This window comes from Centruroides vittatus, unplaced genomic scaffold (genome assembly GCF_030686945.1).
Source record: "Centruroides vittatus isolate TY-2023 unplaced genomic scaffold, ASM3068694v2 contig_2433, whole genome shotgun sequence".
NCBI classification, from domain to species: domain Eukaryota; kingdom Metazoa; phylum Arthropoda; class Arachnida; order Scorpiones; family Buthidae; genus Centruroides; species Centruroides vittatus.
Window position 1 is genome coordinate 36,888 of NW_027121533.1, and position 17,279 is coordinate 54,166.

A 17,279-nucleotide genomic window follows, 5' to 3' on the forward strand; every position below is an offset into this window, starting at 1 on the left:
TCCAATATGGTTTGGCATTTTTACTCATTTTTGAACAATTGTAGCATTTTGAAATTTTATATTGCCACATGCATAAGGAAATATGTGGCTTGTTATGTAATTAGTGCCAGTTATTAAAATATTCTAATGAATTTTCCTGGAGCAAGACTGGAGGATTACCCATAGTGTAAATATGTACTATGTATTGGTATATAGTTAATTGAATGGCCAGTCTTAAGCCCTGGTCACGCTATGCGATTTCCAGCCGCGCAGGCAACTGCAACAAGCGCGAGTCGCGTGCGTCTTCTCGTGGTCACACATTGTTCGTTGATGTTGCAACTCGGAAACACGTGACCCTATAATAAACCAGTAAAATTACAGTAGCTTGTTTTTGACTACTTCCGTGAGTTTATTGACATTTTACATTCTACTTCATAATATTTATGGAATTTTAGCCACTTTTCTTATTAAAATGGTAAGCAGTTCCTTTTCTGGAATGAATAAAATAAAAAAAGGCAATTATTTTGATATAGCTGGCAAGAATACACAAAAAAGATATAATCTTCGATAAAACGAAGAATTAAAATCCCACAAGTATTCGTGAGCCCAAATAAGCTCGCACAATCTCGATTCTGTAAAAGTATAAATCCTCTATCTATCTGCCATGAGGACAAACTATTTTCAATGTTGTCACTGTATGACATGGCACAAAGGCGTTTGCAACGCGTCGTGAGTAGAACAAACTTTTTGTTTCTAGTTGTGGTTGCAGTTGTGCCGGTTTTCGAGGGGGATCACTAGTTAACGGAAACAGCCGTCGCCCGCGCAGCTGAAAATTGCATAGTGTGACCAGGGATTTATGGTACTATTTACAACGACCTTTGGAACCTGTTAGTTGCCACCGTGGGCAGGAATTAATGGGTTCTGGAGGCTGTCGTAAGTAGTACCATAAGACTGGCCGTCCAGTCAAACCTGTCAAAGGTGGATGACTTATTGAGCAGAAGCAGAATCAAAAGTGGCATATTGACAAACACTTTTGGCACGATATAAAATTGTAGGCTGCAATTTTGCTTATTGTAAAAATAAATTGACTTATTGATGATTTTATTTCTCTGGGCCGAATAGTTTGATGCCAATCGATAGAAGTTCATACTTTGTGAGAATGGAAGAGAGAACAAGTTTTCTCTTCACTCAAGCATTCGTACATTTTTCTCTCTTGTTGTTTTAAACTAAGTCTAAAGTACGACGGATCGGATGCACTTTAAAGCATTGTGAATAAAACTCTGCTTCGGCCAGTGTGTTTTTGATAAATTTGTAATATTCGTTCTCTTCTCGAACCGATAAGAAATTAAAGAAACTGGTTTCAAAATACATTCGCTATTTTATGAAGTTTTGTATGTTACATTTGAATAAATATTAAGTGTCAATAAATATTTGCTTTATTGATTTTCTTGATTAACAGTACAAACAAGTGTGGTTTATGAAGTAGGAAAAGATAAGAGCTCTTCCATAAACCAAAATTGAACAGAAATATGTCACAAGTAATGCACACTAAAGCAATTAGTGCAATTTTTTCCTCTTCCATTTTCATGAAATATGAACTAGTCTTTATTAATCTAAAAACAGAAAATTTCTATTGTGATGAATGTCTGTGGTGGAAAAATAGAACTCAAATACGCATGATCAAACTTCAATATAGTGCCAACGATTACTTGCAAATAGATCTTATTTGCAAAATATTAGAGAATACTCTTTAATATCCGTAAACTACTAAATGCGTGATTTTGTATAAAAACACATTAAAAGTCGTATGGTTTGCCGGTAACAAACTCAAATTTACACCACAATAACGAAGAGTAAAATCACAATTATTACCATCGAGGTCCTCTAGTAGCAATTTCGGAGATGAAAAAAATGGTATGGCACTAAATTGAAGTATGACTGATGTGAACTGAAATATGTATATAGATTAAAAGAAACCAGAAAATTGGAGAACCAAACCGAATATAAAACAAATGTTTGCATAAAAATACCCGCCATGTTAAGTGAGGAAATTTATTTATAAAATAAACAATACTATTGATTATTTAAATAATTGAAACAATTTTGTGTAACGTAGGTACAAAAACCTAAATTATCGGACGTTCTATAAAATTTAATAAAGTTCTAATCGGGGACTCGCGACGTCTCGAAACAATCATTTTCGTTTATTTACATTATATGAAATATTACACATTATAATAATTAACCACAGCTCCTATAATAATCAAATAGTTACACCGCATTGTCGACCCGATTTTCACACTTCGTTTACGTCGACCAGAGGATTACTGTTGATGGCAGTCTGCGTTCCCGTCGTGTGGGTCTGCGGATGGATGGTTTGGGTGGCAGTCGAAAGCATGCTCGGGACCTGAGATGTCTGCTGAACGGATTCTCTGGGAGAACTTGTGGTCTGACCCACCGGAGGATTTTCCAACAAGATCTGTTCTTTGTCTAAAGGTGTTCTGGTAGAAAGAAAAATATTCAATTCTAAGAAATATTATTCCTAAATTCTTCTTTCCTAAATTTCTTAGAAATATTATTCCTAAAGAATAATATTTCTAAGAAATATTATTCTTTAGCGGAACACTCACTTAAGTTAATATGAAATACATAAGCTTGTCATCAGTTATTTTATTAGAATTGAGCAGTTATAATTCAAAAACTCTACTCATATTATTAACGCCAATTCTAAGACAGGAAAAAATATACCTAAATAACTTTAATGGGAAATGTATATATATCATTCGTCTCTGTAATCCAAAAGGTTTCTGGTAGACGATCTCACAGCAAACTTTAAGTTAGGAACTCCCTTATTCTTAAAAAATGACATATGCATTTCGGGTTGGTATATTTAACCTACCCCTCCTCAGTGCTAATTTTTCAAAAAACATAAAAGAGAAGGTATAAATCTCAGCACATGACACAAATACATTAAGAGTAAGTAAATGTGACATCGTTTAAAGTAAAAGTTGTGTATGAGCTACCACTACAACAACACATCCAACCATTTGCTTTCCAATTAAAATGCACTTGAAGTGTTTGCATAACATCACTATTAAAAACCATTATACATTATAACATTATTTGTAAACAACCAGTATAAACAATAACTAATACGATACATACCGGTTAAAAAATAAATAGCTTGCAAACAATCAAACACACTAGTGATACATAAGAACACCTCTTTTAACCAATCGCAACAACATCACACTTCCATCACTTTATAGCGCCCTCTATCACTCTATACCAGTGTGGCCAAACTTTTATCTCTTAGGAGCTACTTTTTTCGGTAAAATATAGTCTGCGGGCTACTATGAATATGGGCAAACAGTTTTAGGATTTTTTCATAAATATTTTAATAAATAATTAATAATGATAAATAAATAATGATAAGTTTTTATTTTTTCCGGTTTGTAGTTGGTTTATTTATTCTAAAATAATAGTGTTAAATATTAATAACATTTAAAACAATAATTACTAAACTAACATACCTGCTTCTGTTCGCTGTATGAATTAAAAAAATAATAATAAAATTCAAGATAAATTGAAGTGCACAAACCAAGGAGTAACAAGTGGATTAAAGCCAGGGGCTGTCACGTTACTGTCTGACAAATGATTTTGCGCCATTTATATGCGCATGCGTTGCGACTACAATTAATTTAAAAGTTAACATTCATTTGCATTGTTCATCGGGATAAATACACACAGTATGGGTATGTTGCACAGACAGTCCATTATTGTAAGAATAAATTATTGAATTAAGATTTTTAAACATTAAGTGAAAGCAAATTGTTCAACTTTAGCTTCGCGGGCTACTTTCAAAATCTTTGCGGTCGACCGGTCGACCACGGTCTACGTGTTGGCCATCCCTGCTCTATACCATCTAGAATCGATTTGCATCCCATCAGAAATATTTATTAAATTATTTTGGTTTTTCTTAATTTCTAAATGTTCTTTAAATTTACGTTTGTATATATCCCTTTCATGACGTAGAATTTTAATATTATTGCGATTTATTTTACATTTATTATTTTCCGTGTGTTCATACCAAGGTGAATTTTTATACCTCAACCTGATAGCTGCTTCATGTTCCTTTATTCGTATATCTAATAACCTGCCAGTTTCTCCTATATAACTACATGGATTGCTACAGTCACACTCTATTTTATATACAATACCTGTCTTTTTTAACTGATCTATATTATTAAGGTTACTACTATTAATATATCTAGAAATATTATCTGTAATCTTATTTTTCAAAGTCGGGGCCAAACATATATTGTTTTTCTTTAGGATTTTACTAATATTTTCAAATATACCTTTTATGTGTGGGAATTTTTTGTACTGTTTTTCAGATTTAAATTTAGTATTAAATCTATTTTTTAAAAAACCAGCTCTCCACTTATTAATTTTAAATTTTGGGTAATCATTCAAAATGAATTTATTATCTAATTCTTCTAATTTAATGTTAATACCATCAGATATGTGTTCTTATTTATATAATCAGGTATGTAAGAATTGAAATTCGTAGTTTTTTTAACATCACAGGGTTTTTTGTATGTTATAAATTCAAATTTTTTAGTATTGTTTACAATAGTGATATCAAGGTAATTAATTTTTTTATTCTCTTCAAGTTCAATGTCAAATTGTATTTTTTTATTTATACCATTTATAAAGGGATGTATAATGTTTTCATTAGTTAAACTACTATTATATATAATTAAGTAATCATCTACGTATCTCACTATTAATTTTATGCCGTTAATGTTATTTATTTTCTTATCTATATTAATCATAGCTATTTCTGCTAATTTTGGCCCTATCTTTGACCCCATACTTATACCCTCCAACTGCCTATAAAACTTATCATTCACCTTAAAATAATTATTTCTATATGCAAAATGTATCAAATCAATTAAAGTTTTTTCTACAATTCTAAAATTCTTAGCGTTGGGTTTAGAGTATAACTTACCTAAAACTGAACTTACATTAGATATGATTGCGAATATAGATAAGAATATAAAAGATCTTACTGTTAAAAAAGAAGATAGCAATAACTTAATAACATCAGTTATTCAAGATTTAAAACGTGTAGCTCAAAGAGATAAATATTAGACCAAAAAATGTAAAATTAATATGTCGTTACTTGTGAATTTTCTTAAAAGTAATAATCTTACAATTATAAAAGCAGATAAAACAAAACAATTAGTTATAATGAATAAAAATAAATTAATTGAAAAAACTAGTGAACAAATTATAAGTAATAATTATATCCAACTAAATGATAACCCGTATGAAGAAATAAAAAAGGAATTAAATAAACTTGTTAAAAAAGGTATTCAGAATAATAATATTAGTAATATAAATAAAAATTACATACTAGATACTAGAAATAATAGAACCCCGCAGTTAAATATAAGATTGAAAACACATAAGCAAGAGGAGAAGTTTCGGCCAATTGTTGATTTTAAATTTTCAGTTCTATATAATTTGGAGCAGTATATTAAACAACAGTTAAAATATATTGAAAATTCTATTTATAGTGTGGATAATGCGGATAGTGTTATTAATAGAATAAAAAAGTTAAAAAAAGAAAACACGGATAAATTAATGAGCCTGGATATAAAAAATATGTACCCCAATATTGATTGGGAGCTAATAAGAGATAGTTTAATAGAACTGAATGTAGAAAAAACTTTAATTGATTTGAGACATTTTGCATATAGAAATAATTATTTTAAGGTGAATGATAAGTTTTATAAGCAGTTGGAGGGTATAAGTATGGGGTCAAAGATAGGGCCAAAATTAGCAGAAATAGCTATGATTAATATAGATAAGAAAATAAATAACATTAACGGCATAAAATTAATAGTGAGATACGTAGATGATTACTTAATTATATATAATAGTAGTTTAACTAATGAAAACATTATACATCCCTTTATAAATGGTATAAATAAAAAAATACAATTTGACATTGAACTTGAAGAGAATAAAAAAATTAATTACCTTGATATCACTATTGTAAACAATACTAAAAAATTTGAATTTATAACATACAAAAAACCCTGTGATGTTAAAAAAACTACGAATTTCAATTCTTACATACCTGATTATATAAATAAGAACACATATCTGATGGTATTAACATTAAATTAGAAGAATTAGATAATAAATTCATTTTGAATGATTACCCAAAATTTAAAATTAATAAGTGGAGAGCTGGTTTTTTAAAAAATAGATTTAATACTAAATTTAAATCTGAAAAACAGTACAAAAAATTCCCACACATAAAAGGTATATTTGAAAATATTAGTAAAATCCTAAAGAAAAACAATATATGTTTGGCCCCGACTTTGAAAAATAAGATTACAGATAATATTTCTAGATATATTAATAGTAGTAACCTTAATAATATAGATCAGTTAAAAAAGACAGGTATTGTATATAAAATAGAGTGTGACTGTAGGAATCCATGTAGTTATATAGGAGAAACTGGCAGGTTATTAGATATACGAATAAAGGAACATGAAGCAGCTATCAGGTTGAGGTATAAAAATTCACCTTAGTATGAACACACGGAAAATAATAAATGTAAAATAAATCGCAATAATATTAAAATTCTACATCATGAAAGGGATATATACAAACGTAAATTTAAAGAACATTTAGAAATTAAGAAAAACCAAAATAATTTAATAAATATTTCTGATGGGATGCAAATCGATTCTAGATGGTATAGAGTGATAGAGGGCGCTATAAAGTGATGGAAGTGTGATGTTGCGATTGGTTAAAAGAGGTGTTCTTATGTATCACTAGTGTGTTTGATTGTTTGCAAGCTATTTATTTTTTAACGGTATGTATCGTATTAGTTATTGTTTATACTGGTTGTTTACAAATAATGTTATAATGTATAATGGTTTTTAATAGTGATGTTATGCAAACACTTCAAGTGCATTTTAAATGGAAAGCAAATGGTTGGATGTGTTGTTGTAGTGGTAGCTCATACACAACTTTTACTTTAAGAGTAAGTAAATGTGACATCGTTTAATGTATTTGTGTCATGTGCTGAGATTTATACCTTCTCTTTTATGTTTTTTGAAAAATTAGCACTGAGGAGGGGTAGGTTAAATATACCAACCCGAAATGCATATGTCATTTTTTAAGAAATAAAGGGAGTTCCGAACTTAAAGTTTGCTGTGAGATCGTCTACCAGAAATCTTTTGGATTACAGAGACGAATGATATACATAGTAACATACAGCAGTCCAGATACAGATTTAATGGGAAACTTGTGCCTGATGTTTTTTACATATTTCATTCAGTTTTTATCATTGCCTTTATCTTATTCGAAACAGTAGTACACTCCATAAGTACGAGTTGTACATATATATTTAAGTTTATGAAAATTTTATGATTTTAATTTTTTGATATTCGGCGGTTCGAATACGATTGTACATTTTCTGATTTGCGACTAAATCTGCAGAACACTTGGGAGATGCTTACGGAACACCAGTGTTCCGCGGAACACCGGTTGGGAACCACTGCTTTAGAACATACAGTAGATGCAGAATATCTTCCTTACATTCTAATGCTGGCTCTCCACTTTGAATTGCCTGAAAATCACACTATCACCTTTATTACTGTTTGTGACATTAAATTGCCCTCAAATAGTTTTGCAACAGAGTACTGGGACAACATATATTTTTGAGTGGCGATTCTGTCACAGGAAATCGGCATGCAGCATCCATAATTCCAAATGTATGTGACATCATATTTTTAGCTATTACCCTTAGCACGATGTGGAAATTTCAAAAAAATGCAAAATAATAGTAAATATGGTAGCCCCTCATTATATTGCACTTTTTTTGGTCCCCAAATTTTATAAGCTTTTGATTCAATAAATTTTAAATTACAGATTGCCACTGAATTTCTTTTTGCAACAAAATATAGTCTTTTATTCCTACCATTGTCCTCAAAGCTACCACTGCAGGTGAAACAATAAATTCGCCAAGATCTAAATAAGTAAAACAGGAAGATAGATCAATTATCATTTGTTTCCTTTTGATATTAAAAGTTGTTTATTTATTGGTTTTTAGTACTCTCTCCTTATTTACAAGTTTCTACGAAATTTTGAATGGTGGTATGGATGTTTACTTAAAGGTCGATTAATACCATATAACCACAAATAGCGTAGTTTTACAATACTGAATTTTATCAGAAACACTTGCTAATGAAAGAATAGAGGATAGAGATTCAGCAACACGTATAATCCGTTTAGTAAAAGCCCAGAATTTTTAGTAGTCAGCAATATTGTGCCACGGGATATATCATGCCTTTTCTTTGTCTCCCGAAAAGCGTGATATAACGAGGGATTACCGTATAAGATTTTAAAAATTAAATTTAAAAATATAAAACTTTAAAGTAGTCATTTTAAAATATTTCCATAATTCATTGCCAATTGCCTACCATTTTGCACAAAGTCTGTAGGCACATAGGGCAGCAATTGTGTTGCTCTATGAATCATCAGGTGACAGTAATGCAGTCATGTTAAGTGAAGAGCCAGTATAAAGAACACGTTTTTACTGTTTTGTCCATTGCGTGTGTTCAGTTGTTTTAACAAAGTGTAAAAATTTAGGAAAGTGTTAATGTAGATAATTAGAAAAATAATTATATTATATAAATATGACTTTTGATAAAACAAAATTGCATACATGTTTTACAGACTAATTCTAACTATAATTAGCTATTGAAAAAAAGTGTATGGACAATGATTACTTACGCTGGTCGACAGATACAGAGACAGCCTCTGTTTGTTCCATAAATAAGACCTTGACCAGGCTGAGGTAGCCATCGGACAGAATTCAAACTCACTTGTAGTTGCTGGCCAAGACCTTGCTGACTGAGATTGCGTACATGCTGTAATTATATAGTGTACGTTACATTAATAACGGGATACTTGGCAATATTAAGTAAAACATTATGGTAACATTATATCAAACATTGAACCATGAATTTGGAAAATAATATGTAATTAAATCATAAAGTAAACATATATAATGATCAGAACTCAGTGCTAATTATCTGAAGTAAATATAATTTATTTTACTTATTAAATAATTTTCGAATAACAATAAATTTATTACAAAATAGTGATACAATCTAATGATTAGAATTGAATTAATTAATTAATTTGTAAATAAATAGAGAAGTTTGAAAGAAATGACAGATCTAGAGCAGAACCTGAACTCACTACCATACATATATTTTATTAGTTATGCTATCCACATTCCTCCTTTGAATGTATGTATAATTTAAAATTATAACACAACTGTATGGATAAACTTATCTCTACATTTCTTTCAATAAAAGAATTTATTAAAAATTTTCTTGTCAGATGGTAATTTAGATTATAATTAAAGACTAAGAAGAAGCATTTGAATGTATGAAAGTCAGAGGAAAAAAAATTTTTATCTGGTAACATTCTCATTCATTACACCTTAAATAAAAATTTGTGCTATTGTAAGTAAATTGAATCAAACTCAATCACAAAAATGTATTTAACTATATGAAATCACTATGATTATCAGAAAATAAATTTTTAAAATTTAACTTTTAATTCTTTGTATTTTACTCGCATTCCTACAATCCACAAGTTAAAATGACCCAGAATATTTTAGGTCTAGCATGAGCCCTGATTGGCAGCTCAATATAATCATTCTTTTTTAATCGGCCCTTTTTAATTTATTCTATTTAAATCCCGGAACACCAAGACATGCAACCTGATTTTTCATTTTGGTGTTAAAAAAAACTTCTGATTTGCATCACTGTATGCAAAAATTTTTTCAAAAAAAATTTTGTTTCAGTGACTGTAGTAAATTCCTCAACTTTTAAAAGTTAACAGGATATTTTGGAACAACAAAAAACCAAAATGTAAGCTAGCGAAAAAACTGCATTTAGTCATTATTAATCCTCAAATGTTTACATACCGTCAAAACTGCTTCAAAGGTCACCTTCAGGGCACAAAAATGGCCTCTAGATAAAAGTGATCTTTCAATTACGAGAGCAATTAATTTTTATTTGTCACTTAAACCTTACAAAATCTCCATTATTTATTTAAATTGTTAACCTTTGCTTAACTTTTTCTAATATTTGAGATAATTAGATCTAAGTATCAGGTCAGTCCATAAGTCCATGTGCATTTTTATGACCTTGAGAAAAACCTTGTTTTGCTGTTTAAAATGTCAGTCTAATGTGATAATTTTTACACTGAAGTGTTAAATTGGATCTCATTCATATAATACTGTTCAGAATTGTAAACATTTCAGTTGTTTATTTTCGTTAAAATGGAAGTAACGAACAAATACAAAAGACATGTTTTATACTTTTTATTTTTAAGTGGTGAGAATGCTACAAATGCAACCAAAAAAATAAATACTGTAAATAATCAAATCATAATTAGTGCAAGGACTGCACAGAAGTGGTTTGAAAGATGTAGAAACAATGATTTTAGTGTGGAGGATAAGGCTCGTACTGAAAGACCCGTTGACTTTGATGATGATGCTCTCTCTGCACTAGTTGAAGCAGAACCATCTTTAACAGTTGATGAAATTGTTGAACGTTTAAATTCATCTCGTGGAACTGTTCATAGACACCTACAACAAATCGGAAGAGTTTCAAAGCTAGGAAAATGGATACCACACGAACTGTCAATAGCTAACCGACAACAATGTGTAAACATTTGCACGTCTCTTTTATCCCGCATTGCTTTAGAACCTTTTCTTGGTAGGCTGGTTACTGGAGACAAAAAATGGATCCTCTATAATAATGTGACGAGAAAAAGACAATGGATGGATCATGACAAGCAGCTAAAACCGCAAAGATGGGTTGCATCCAAAAAAAATTCTTTTGTCTGTTTGGTGAGATATGTCAGGTGTAATTCACTTTGAGCTGTTAGAACCTAATCAAACAATTACAGCTCAAATGTATTGTGAGCAATTAGAGCATTTAAATGAAAAATTGAAAAAAAATCGACTGTCGTTAGTGAACAGAAAGCAGGTTCTCTTGCAGCATGGCAATGCCAGACCACACGCTGCAAAAATAACTGTACAGAAACTTGAAAGCTACAACTGGGAAATTTTACCTCATCCACCATATTTGCCAGATATTGTTCCCAGTGATTATCATCTTTTCCGCATTTTGCAGAATTTTTTAAAAGGGAAAACTTTTGAGGATGAGAACAATGTAAAAAAGGCTATTTCTGAATATTTTGATTCAAAACCGAAATCATTTTACAAAGACAGGATTAAAAAGCTACCATCAAGATGGCAAGAAATTGTACAAAATAATGAGTGAATACATTATAGATTGAAATAAAATTTAATTAAAATTTTTTGCTGCTTTTTTTGTAGATAAAAATACGCACGAACTTATGGACTGACCTGATATTTTGAAATAACAGAATTTAACAAATTAAAAATCTAAAACCTTTCACCACCAAAAAAGTTTACTGTATTTTGATTTATACAATGTGTTTTTTCATAATAAATCCCGTCAACATTACTTAAAAGAAACGTACTTACCAATAATGTATTGCATTTATTATTTGATTCTAATTTAAATATCTGAGCAACTGTCTGTAAGAAAAAAAAATAATAATAATCAATTTAACTACAATCTTTAAGGTAATCTTATAATATAGAAAAATGAAGCCGAAATTCTAGAAATAATCAAAATGATATTGCCTGAATAATAATTATTCAACCATATCATTTGATTATTTATTATGCCTTGTTCATAACTAATAATTATCATCAGGCTCGAACATTAATAATAATATTATTTATTTTTAATTTTTAAATATAATACAAGCCTAACTACCTATCTTTAGTCCAAATTTCATAATCTTTTTATAGTTTATTATAAAAGAATATATAAACATTTATAAAATAAGATTGAAATGTATACTTTTAATTCCAGAAACTTTAAATCAATCAACAAGAAATAAAATATAAAACACACAAAAAATGCCGAAGGACTAGCTATAGATCATACTTTGTACAAAAAGTTTACATACTTAATAAAAATTTTAAGCATTATAGAATGACAATACACACAATTTCTATTTTGTTCCAATAATAATTAAAGCAAATCTTACCTCTCGTTCCGCAGATGATAAATAGAGACGAGAGGAACCTAATCCAACTATGATGTATCTACCGAGAGGAGATAAACTGACAGAGATAACGGTCGGTCCAAATTTCCACGTGTATAAACACTGACCCAAACTATGAGACTGAAGTGAATATATAGATAATGTAACGGCATGCCTCAGTCCGTTGGTCGTAGGAATGAGAGCGGCCAGAAGCTGTCCATCGCGTGAAATGTCTACGCTTGCATCGTTATGTATTTTACACTTTGGTACGACCACATTCCAATTAGCTGAAAATATAAATAATTTATTTATAGGTTTTTTTAAATCTATTTATTAAAATAAGCTGATAAAATAATCAAAAGTAACCTTGTAGATTATGAAACAAATATTAAGTTTTGCATAATTTTTAATTAATAATAATTGTGTTCTTTTTTTTAATCAAGAACTGTTTGAAAATGCAAAGGTACTTAACTATAAAAAAATTGAGTTGGACAGTTAGTTTATCTGTATCAAACTGCCGTCTTTAATAGAAAATATAGCAAGCGGGCTATTAATTTATCAAATATAAAATTTGTTTTAATTACTGTATGTCTGAATGGTTTGAAAATTAGAATAATATCTAACTGGCATAATCAGTAACGCGTCCCTCCATTCCATAGAAATGCAGGATTTTTTATTCACTTTTTTGAAATTCTTCATAAAAAATACTTCTATGATGAATTTCAAGCCTTTTATCTTAAAAAGAAAAAGAAACAGAAATTAAATTACTTAGTCACACTGTTTACATTTGAGCTCCAATCCAAATCATTCCATTCTATCAGCATTTTCCATCATATTTAATTAAACTAAACTTTAATTTCTAATTATTAATGTTTATATAACATGGTAGGATACCTCCTATGTTTAGCCAAATTCTAACATTGATGATTTAATTATAAAATTAGTGTTAATATAATCTAAATAATCTGGTAGTTCCAGTTTAAGTTCAATAATGAGATTTGGTATTACATATATATATATAAAATTCATCTTACATCTTGGTTAATATGCAGAAATTTTTTATGAACAACTGATCTCTAAGTAATTACAAAATAGTCATCAATTAAAATATTTTTTTCAATTTAAAGCTAATTTTCAACTGTTATAAGGGTCTTCCTCCCAAATGTTAACTGCTTTTCAGTCGCTTTTTCATCAATTATTAGATATTCGACAATTATCAAAATGCATTTTATAGAATGTCCGAACAACTTTTAGAAGAAACAGTGTTATGAAATATTTTATTATTCTGTGTTACATTCAAATTTATAGTGTACACATTGTCCAAATGGGGCTCTGGACTATTTAAATAGACTATGCACCAGTGATCATATAAATTAGACCCTTCACATACTACATACTCTCATCCTTGCTATTGTACTCACAGCAGCCCTACCAAGATTCATGGAACCTACTGTAATAAGATTTGTGGTTATTCTTTTTCACTAAATGATTTTAGCAAATACAGATTGAAATTCTTATCAGTGGTCCATAGAATTGATTTCTAAGATATTCTATACTTTACTTACCATTGCGAATGCAAGGCATCTGACATTTCGAGAAATCCCACGATTGAATTCGATGAGTGATATGATGGGCAGTTTCGTGTATTCCAATAAATGCTCCTTAAAATCAAAAATAAATAAATAAATTTAGAATATTAATTCACTTTATTTTAATATTTTATTAAGTGGCTTATCATTTTATCAACAACATTCTCTTTCTAATGATTTGCAAAAAATATCAAATTTTAATCAATTTATACCCAAGTAACTTGACTCGTGCAAAAAGTTAATTTAACACATTACGTGTGATAAACTGTATGTTGAAATGTTCGCTTTAAAACACTGAAGATCCTTATTATTTTCTTAATTTTGTTTTATCCAGATTAAGTTATAATCTTCACGAATAAAGACCTCTTCAGTTTCTGCAATGGGCATGTTTTTGGCTAATAAAATTTAACATAGAAAAATCATTCCATTTCAAAGAATTTTTCCTATTTAGGCAGGTTTCCATTTTATTCAAGTTCTGTTTTAAATAGGTTTTACTGTATATATATCAGAATCAGAGATTTTTAACTATTAAAATTGATTCTATTTGTATAAATACAAAAACTGAGTTGTTAAGTATAATATAAAACATTTTCTAAATTACAAAACAGAATTACTTTTATTCCTTTAAAAAAACTGAAATTTTATATAGACGTACTCACCCATTCTTGATCTAAAACCGGTATCGTAGAAAAGTGATAAATAAGGAGAAATTCTACCCCAAGTTGGAAGCGGGGGACCGTTACCCGAGAGAATAGTTGGCAGTGGAGGTGATCTTGGTCTTTCTCTGGAAGGAGGAGGTGTTAAGGATTCTTCAGGAGACGATGGTTCTATTTGAACTTCTGGAATGATTAGATTTCTTCTTCCCTGTCTTAAATTTGGTGAATTAATTTTTTTATGATGTGTGGATGATTGTCTGTTAAAATTATTTTGATGTCTATCACTAATTTCATCCGAAGAAGAATCCGACGAATCTTCGGGCAGCACCGATGGAGTAGTAGAAGAATTCTCTACGAAACTGTTTCTTTGAGATTCCTGCATTTTCGAAGTATTATTTAAAAATAAACTTACACCTGAGGTTGAAGGAAGTGATATATCTGAATTAAAGTCTATATTATTGGAACCTTCCTTATTAAGATTTTCCGAATTATTTTGTAGTTTGTTAATTACAGATTTAGACTGATTATTAATTGGTTCAAAACTACTAGTTTTCATATTATTTGATATAATATTTTCACTAGATATACATTTCTTATTTTCTTGAGGTGAAGTAGTAGTTTCTGTCATCACTGACGAATTTTCAGAACTTTGGTTTGACTGACAATTTTTCTTGTTAGTTAAATTTAGGACTCTATTAAATTCATAGGTTTGACTTTCACTTTCACAAGAATTATCAAACGACGACTGAGTTGACATAAATACTCTATTATTTAATACATCCGAGTTATTTCTATTGGAATCATTAGAAATTACCAATTCTGCATTCTGAGGATAAGCAGAAAAACCTGATTGAGGCTGTATGGGAGGAGGATTTGCAGTTGCCGAAACATGCAAATGGGTAAGCCTGTAATCTGCTGCAAGTATCCTCTGCATTTGACGAGTTAACTGTAAACTCATTTCTGAAAAGAGATAAAAGAAAATTGTGTGTGTAATTTGTTCTATTACAAAAGATATAAAAAACAAGCAAACTTTTAATAATCTAAGAAACAGAATTTGTATACAGTGGGTGATTGGTTAATGAACATAATCCATTCCAAGACTTTGTTTGCTATCCGAATTGTTCATTAACTGATTATCGATTTACCATAGGCTTTTATGGGAATTTGATTAATTCATTCTGGAGACCCCAAAAAATAAAAAATATATACTTTCTTACTACATTTATTTATATGTAATACTAAAAATACATATATACAGTCTTGCATTTTCATCATTCATGTTTTTTCCATTTGTGGGGGTTAAAGAATCTGTCCATTGTCGATTGCTTTTCTCTCTTCTTCAGGATTTTTCAGAATTAATTAACTTCAACCTGGTTTGGATGCCATTCTAAGACCGTTGTTCTGACATCCTCCCACTTCTTCAAAAGATCTTTAATAGCAGTTATCGGCATTAATCCTCTTTTTCAGGAGAAAACATATCTTGTCGAGTTTCTTGGTGTTCTTCTGTTGTCAGATCAGTTTCCATTATGAGCTCTTCAATGTTCTTTATTTCTCAGGTGTGATTTTTGTTACTTCTTTAGCTGCTTGAATCATCTTGATTATACTGTATTTTTCTTAGATAAGATTGAACAGTGGCCTACTGTAGATCCGTTCAAGCCATACTGCCCAGCAACATCAGACATCTTCTGCACTCTCTCTACCTTTGCTATTATACTCTCAGCTTTCGATAATAAAAACAGACGCAAAACTTAGCAAGTGCCTACCCAACAGTCTCATGAATACTATAAAAGAATAGTTTCTGTCAGAAAAATAAAAGGCTGGAATTACAAGGGAGAGTTTCAAAGTTTGGAGGAATACTATCCGATCAGTATATACCGGGTTGATCGTCACTGTCAACATCTCCCATGCTCCAAAAAGTATCAAATTGTTGCCTGAAGACAAGGGAAGACAAATCGGTATCATTATTTTACGTCACTTCTTCTTGTGTTTGTTTTGTGAGGTGTTTGTTGTCCTAACATAAAAATCTTTTGCAAAAGTGTTCATTATCCGATTTGTTCATTACCCGAACTGTTTGTTAACCGATCACCCACTGTACTTTAATTTAAAATATATGTTGCATTCAGTAACGTTTAAATTGTATACATAATAGTTTGTATACAGTTTATAATTATGTGAAATAGGTAAGTCCATACAAACTTAAAAGTTGGTTAACTAAGATATATTTTAACAGATAAGGCCTGTTTAGAACAGCTGAATTTTTCTTATTCCAATGAAGCAGTTATATTCCATTTAACTTTTAAGCCACTTTATATATTCATATTTATACAAATGCCCATTTTTATTATTGAAAGCTGGGTAGCAAAGGTATAGAGTGTGCAGAAGATGTCTGATGTTGCTGGGCAGTATAGCTTGAACAGGTCTACATAGCCTTTGAAAAATCTTTGAGCAAATTATGAGACTCATTTTTATTTCCATGATGTGAATACCCAACTGCCATATTTGAGTGACAAAAATCCACACATTCACCAACGACGACATAGTTACAGCATGGCAGTTTCACAGCATCCTTCATCATTTTGGTCCTTATTTTTCAAAAGAAAACTCTGCATCTGGGACAAGTGATGTATTCTATTGACGTTGCTTAATATAGACTTTATTCCAGCATTGCAGCAGAGAAACTGTCTGAATGTCACAATCTTTATCCAAGATGGTACACTCTACATATCAACTTAATAGCAAATCACTCCAATGTCATGGCCACCACAATCACCAGATCAGAATCCCTGTAACTTTTGGTTATGGAGCTATCAAGAGCCTCACTTATTCAATGTTTCCAACCTAACTGTCTTAAAAAACAATT

General features: G+C 30.2%; 1 protein-coding gene across 1 annotated transcript in view; it reads right to left on the reverse strand.

The window, feature by feature from the left end:
• Nucleotides 1-2,162: 2,162 nt before the first annotated feature.
• LOC136971284 (activating molecule in BECN1-regulated autophagy protein 1A-like) overlaps nucleotides 2,163-17,279 on the reverse strand; it is a 71,797-nt gene continuing 56,680 nt past the window's right edge. Inside the window, exons 12-17 of the mRNA XM_067265745.1 lie at nucleotides 14,423-15,379; nucleotides 13,740-13,835; nucleotides 12,178-12,461; nucleotides 11,603-11,656; nucleotides 8,803-8,939; nucleotides 2,163-2,480 (exon numbers count right to left, since the gene is read on the reverse strand). Coding sequence (XP_067121846.1) covers nucleotides 2,276-2,480; nucleotides 8,803-8,939; nucleotides 11,603-11,656; nucleotides 12,178-12,461; nucleotides 13,740-13,835; nucleotides 14,423-15,379 — 1,733 coding nt within the window. The 3' untranslated portion in view covers nucleotides 2,163-2,275. The remainder of the gene's footprint in view (nucleotides 2,481-8,802; nucleotides 8,940-11,602; nucleotides 11,657-12,177; nucleotides 12,462-13,739; nucleotides 13,836-14,422; nucleotides 15,380-17,279) is intronic.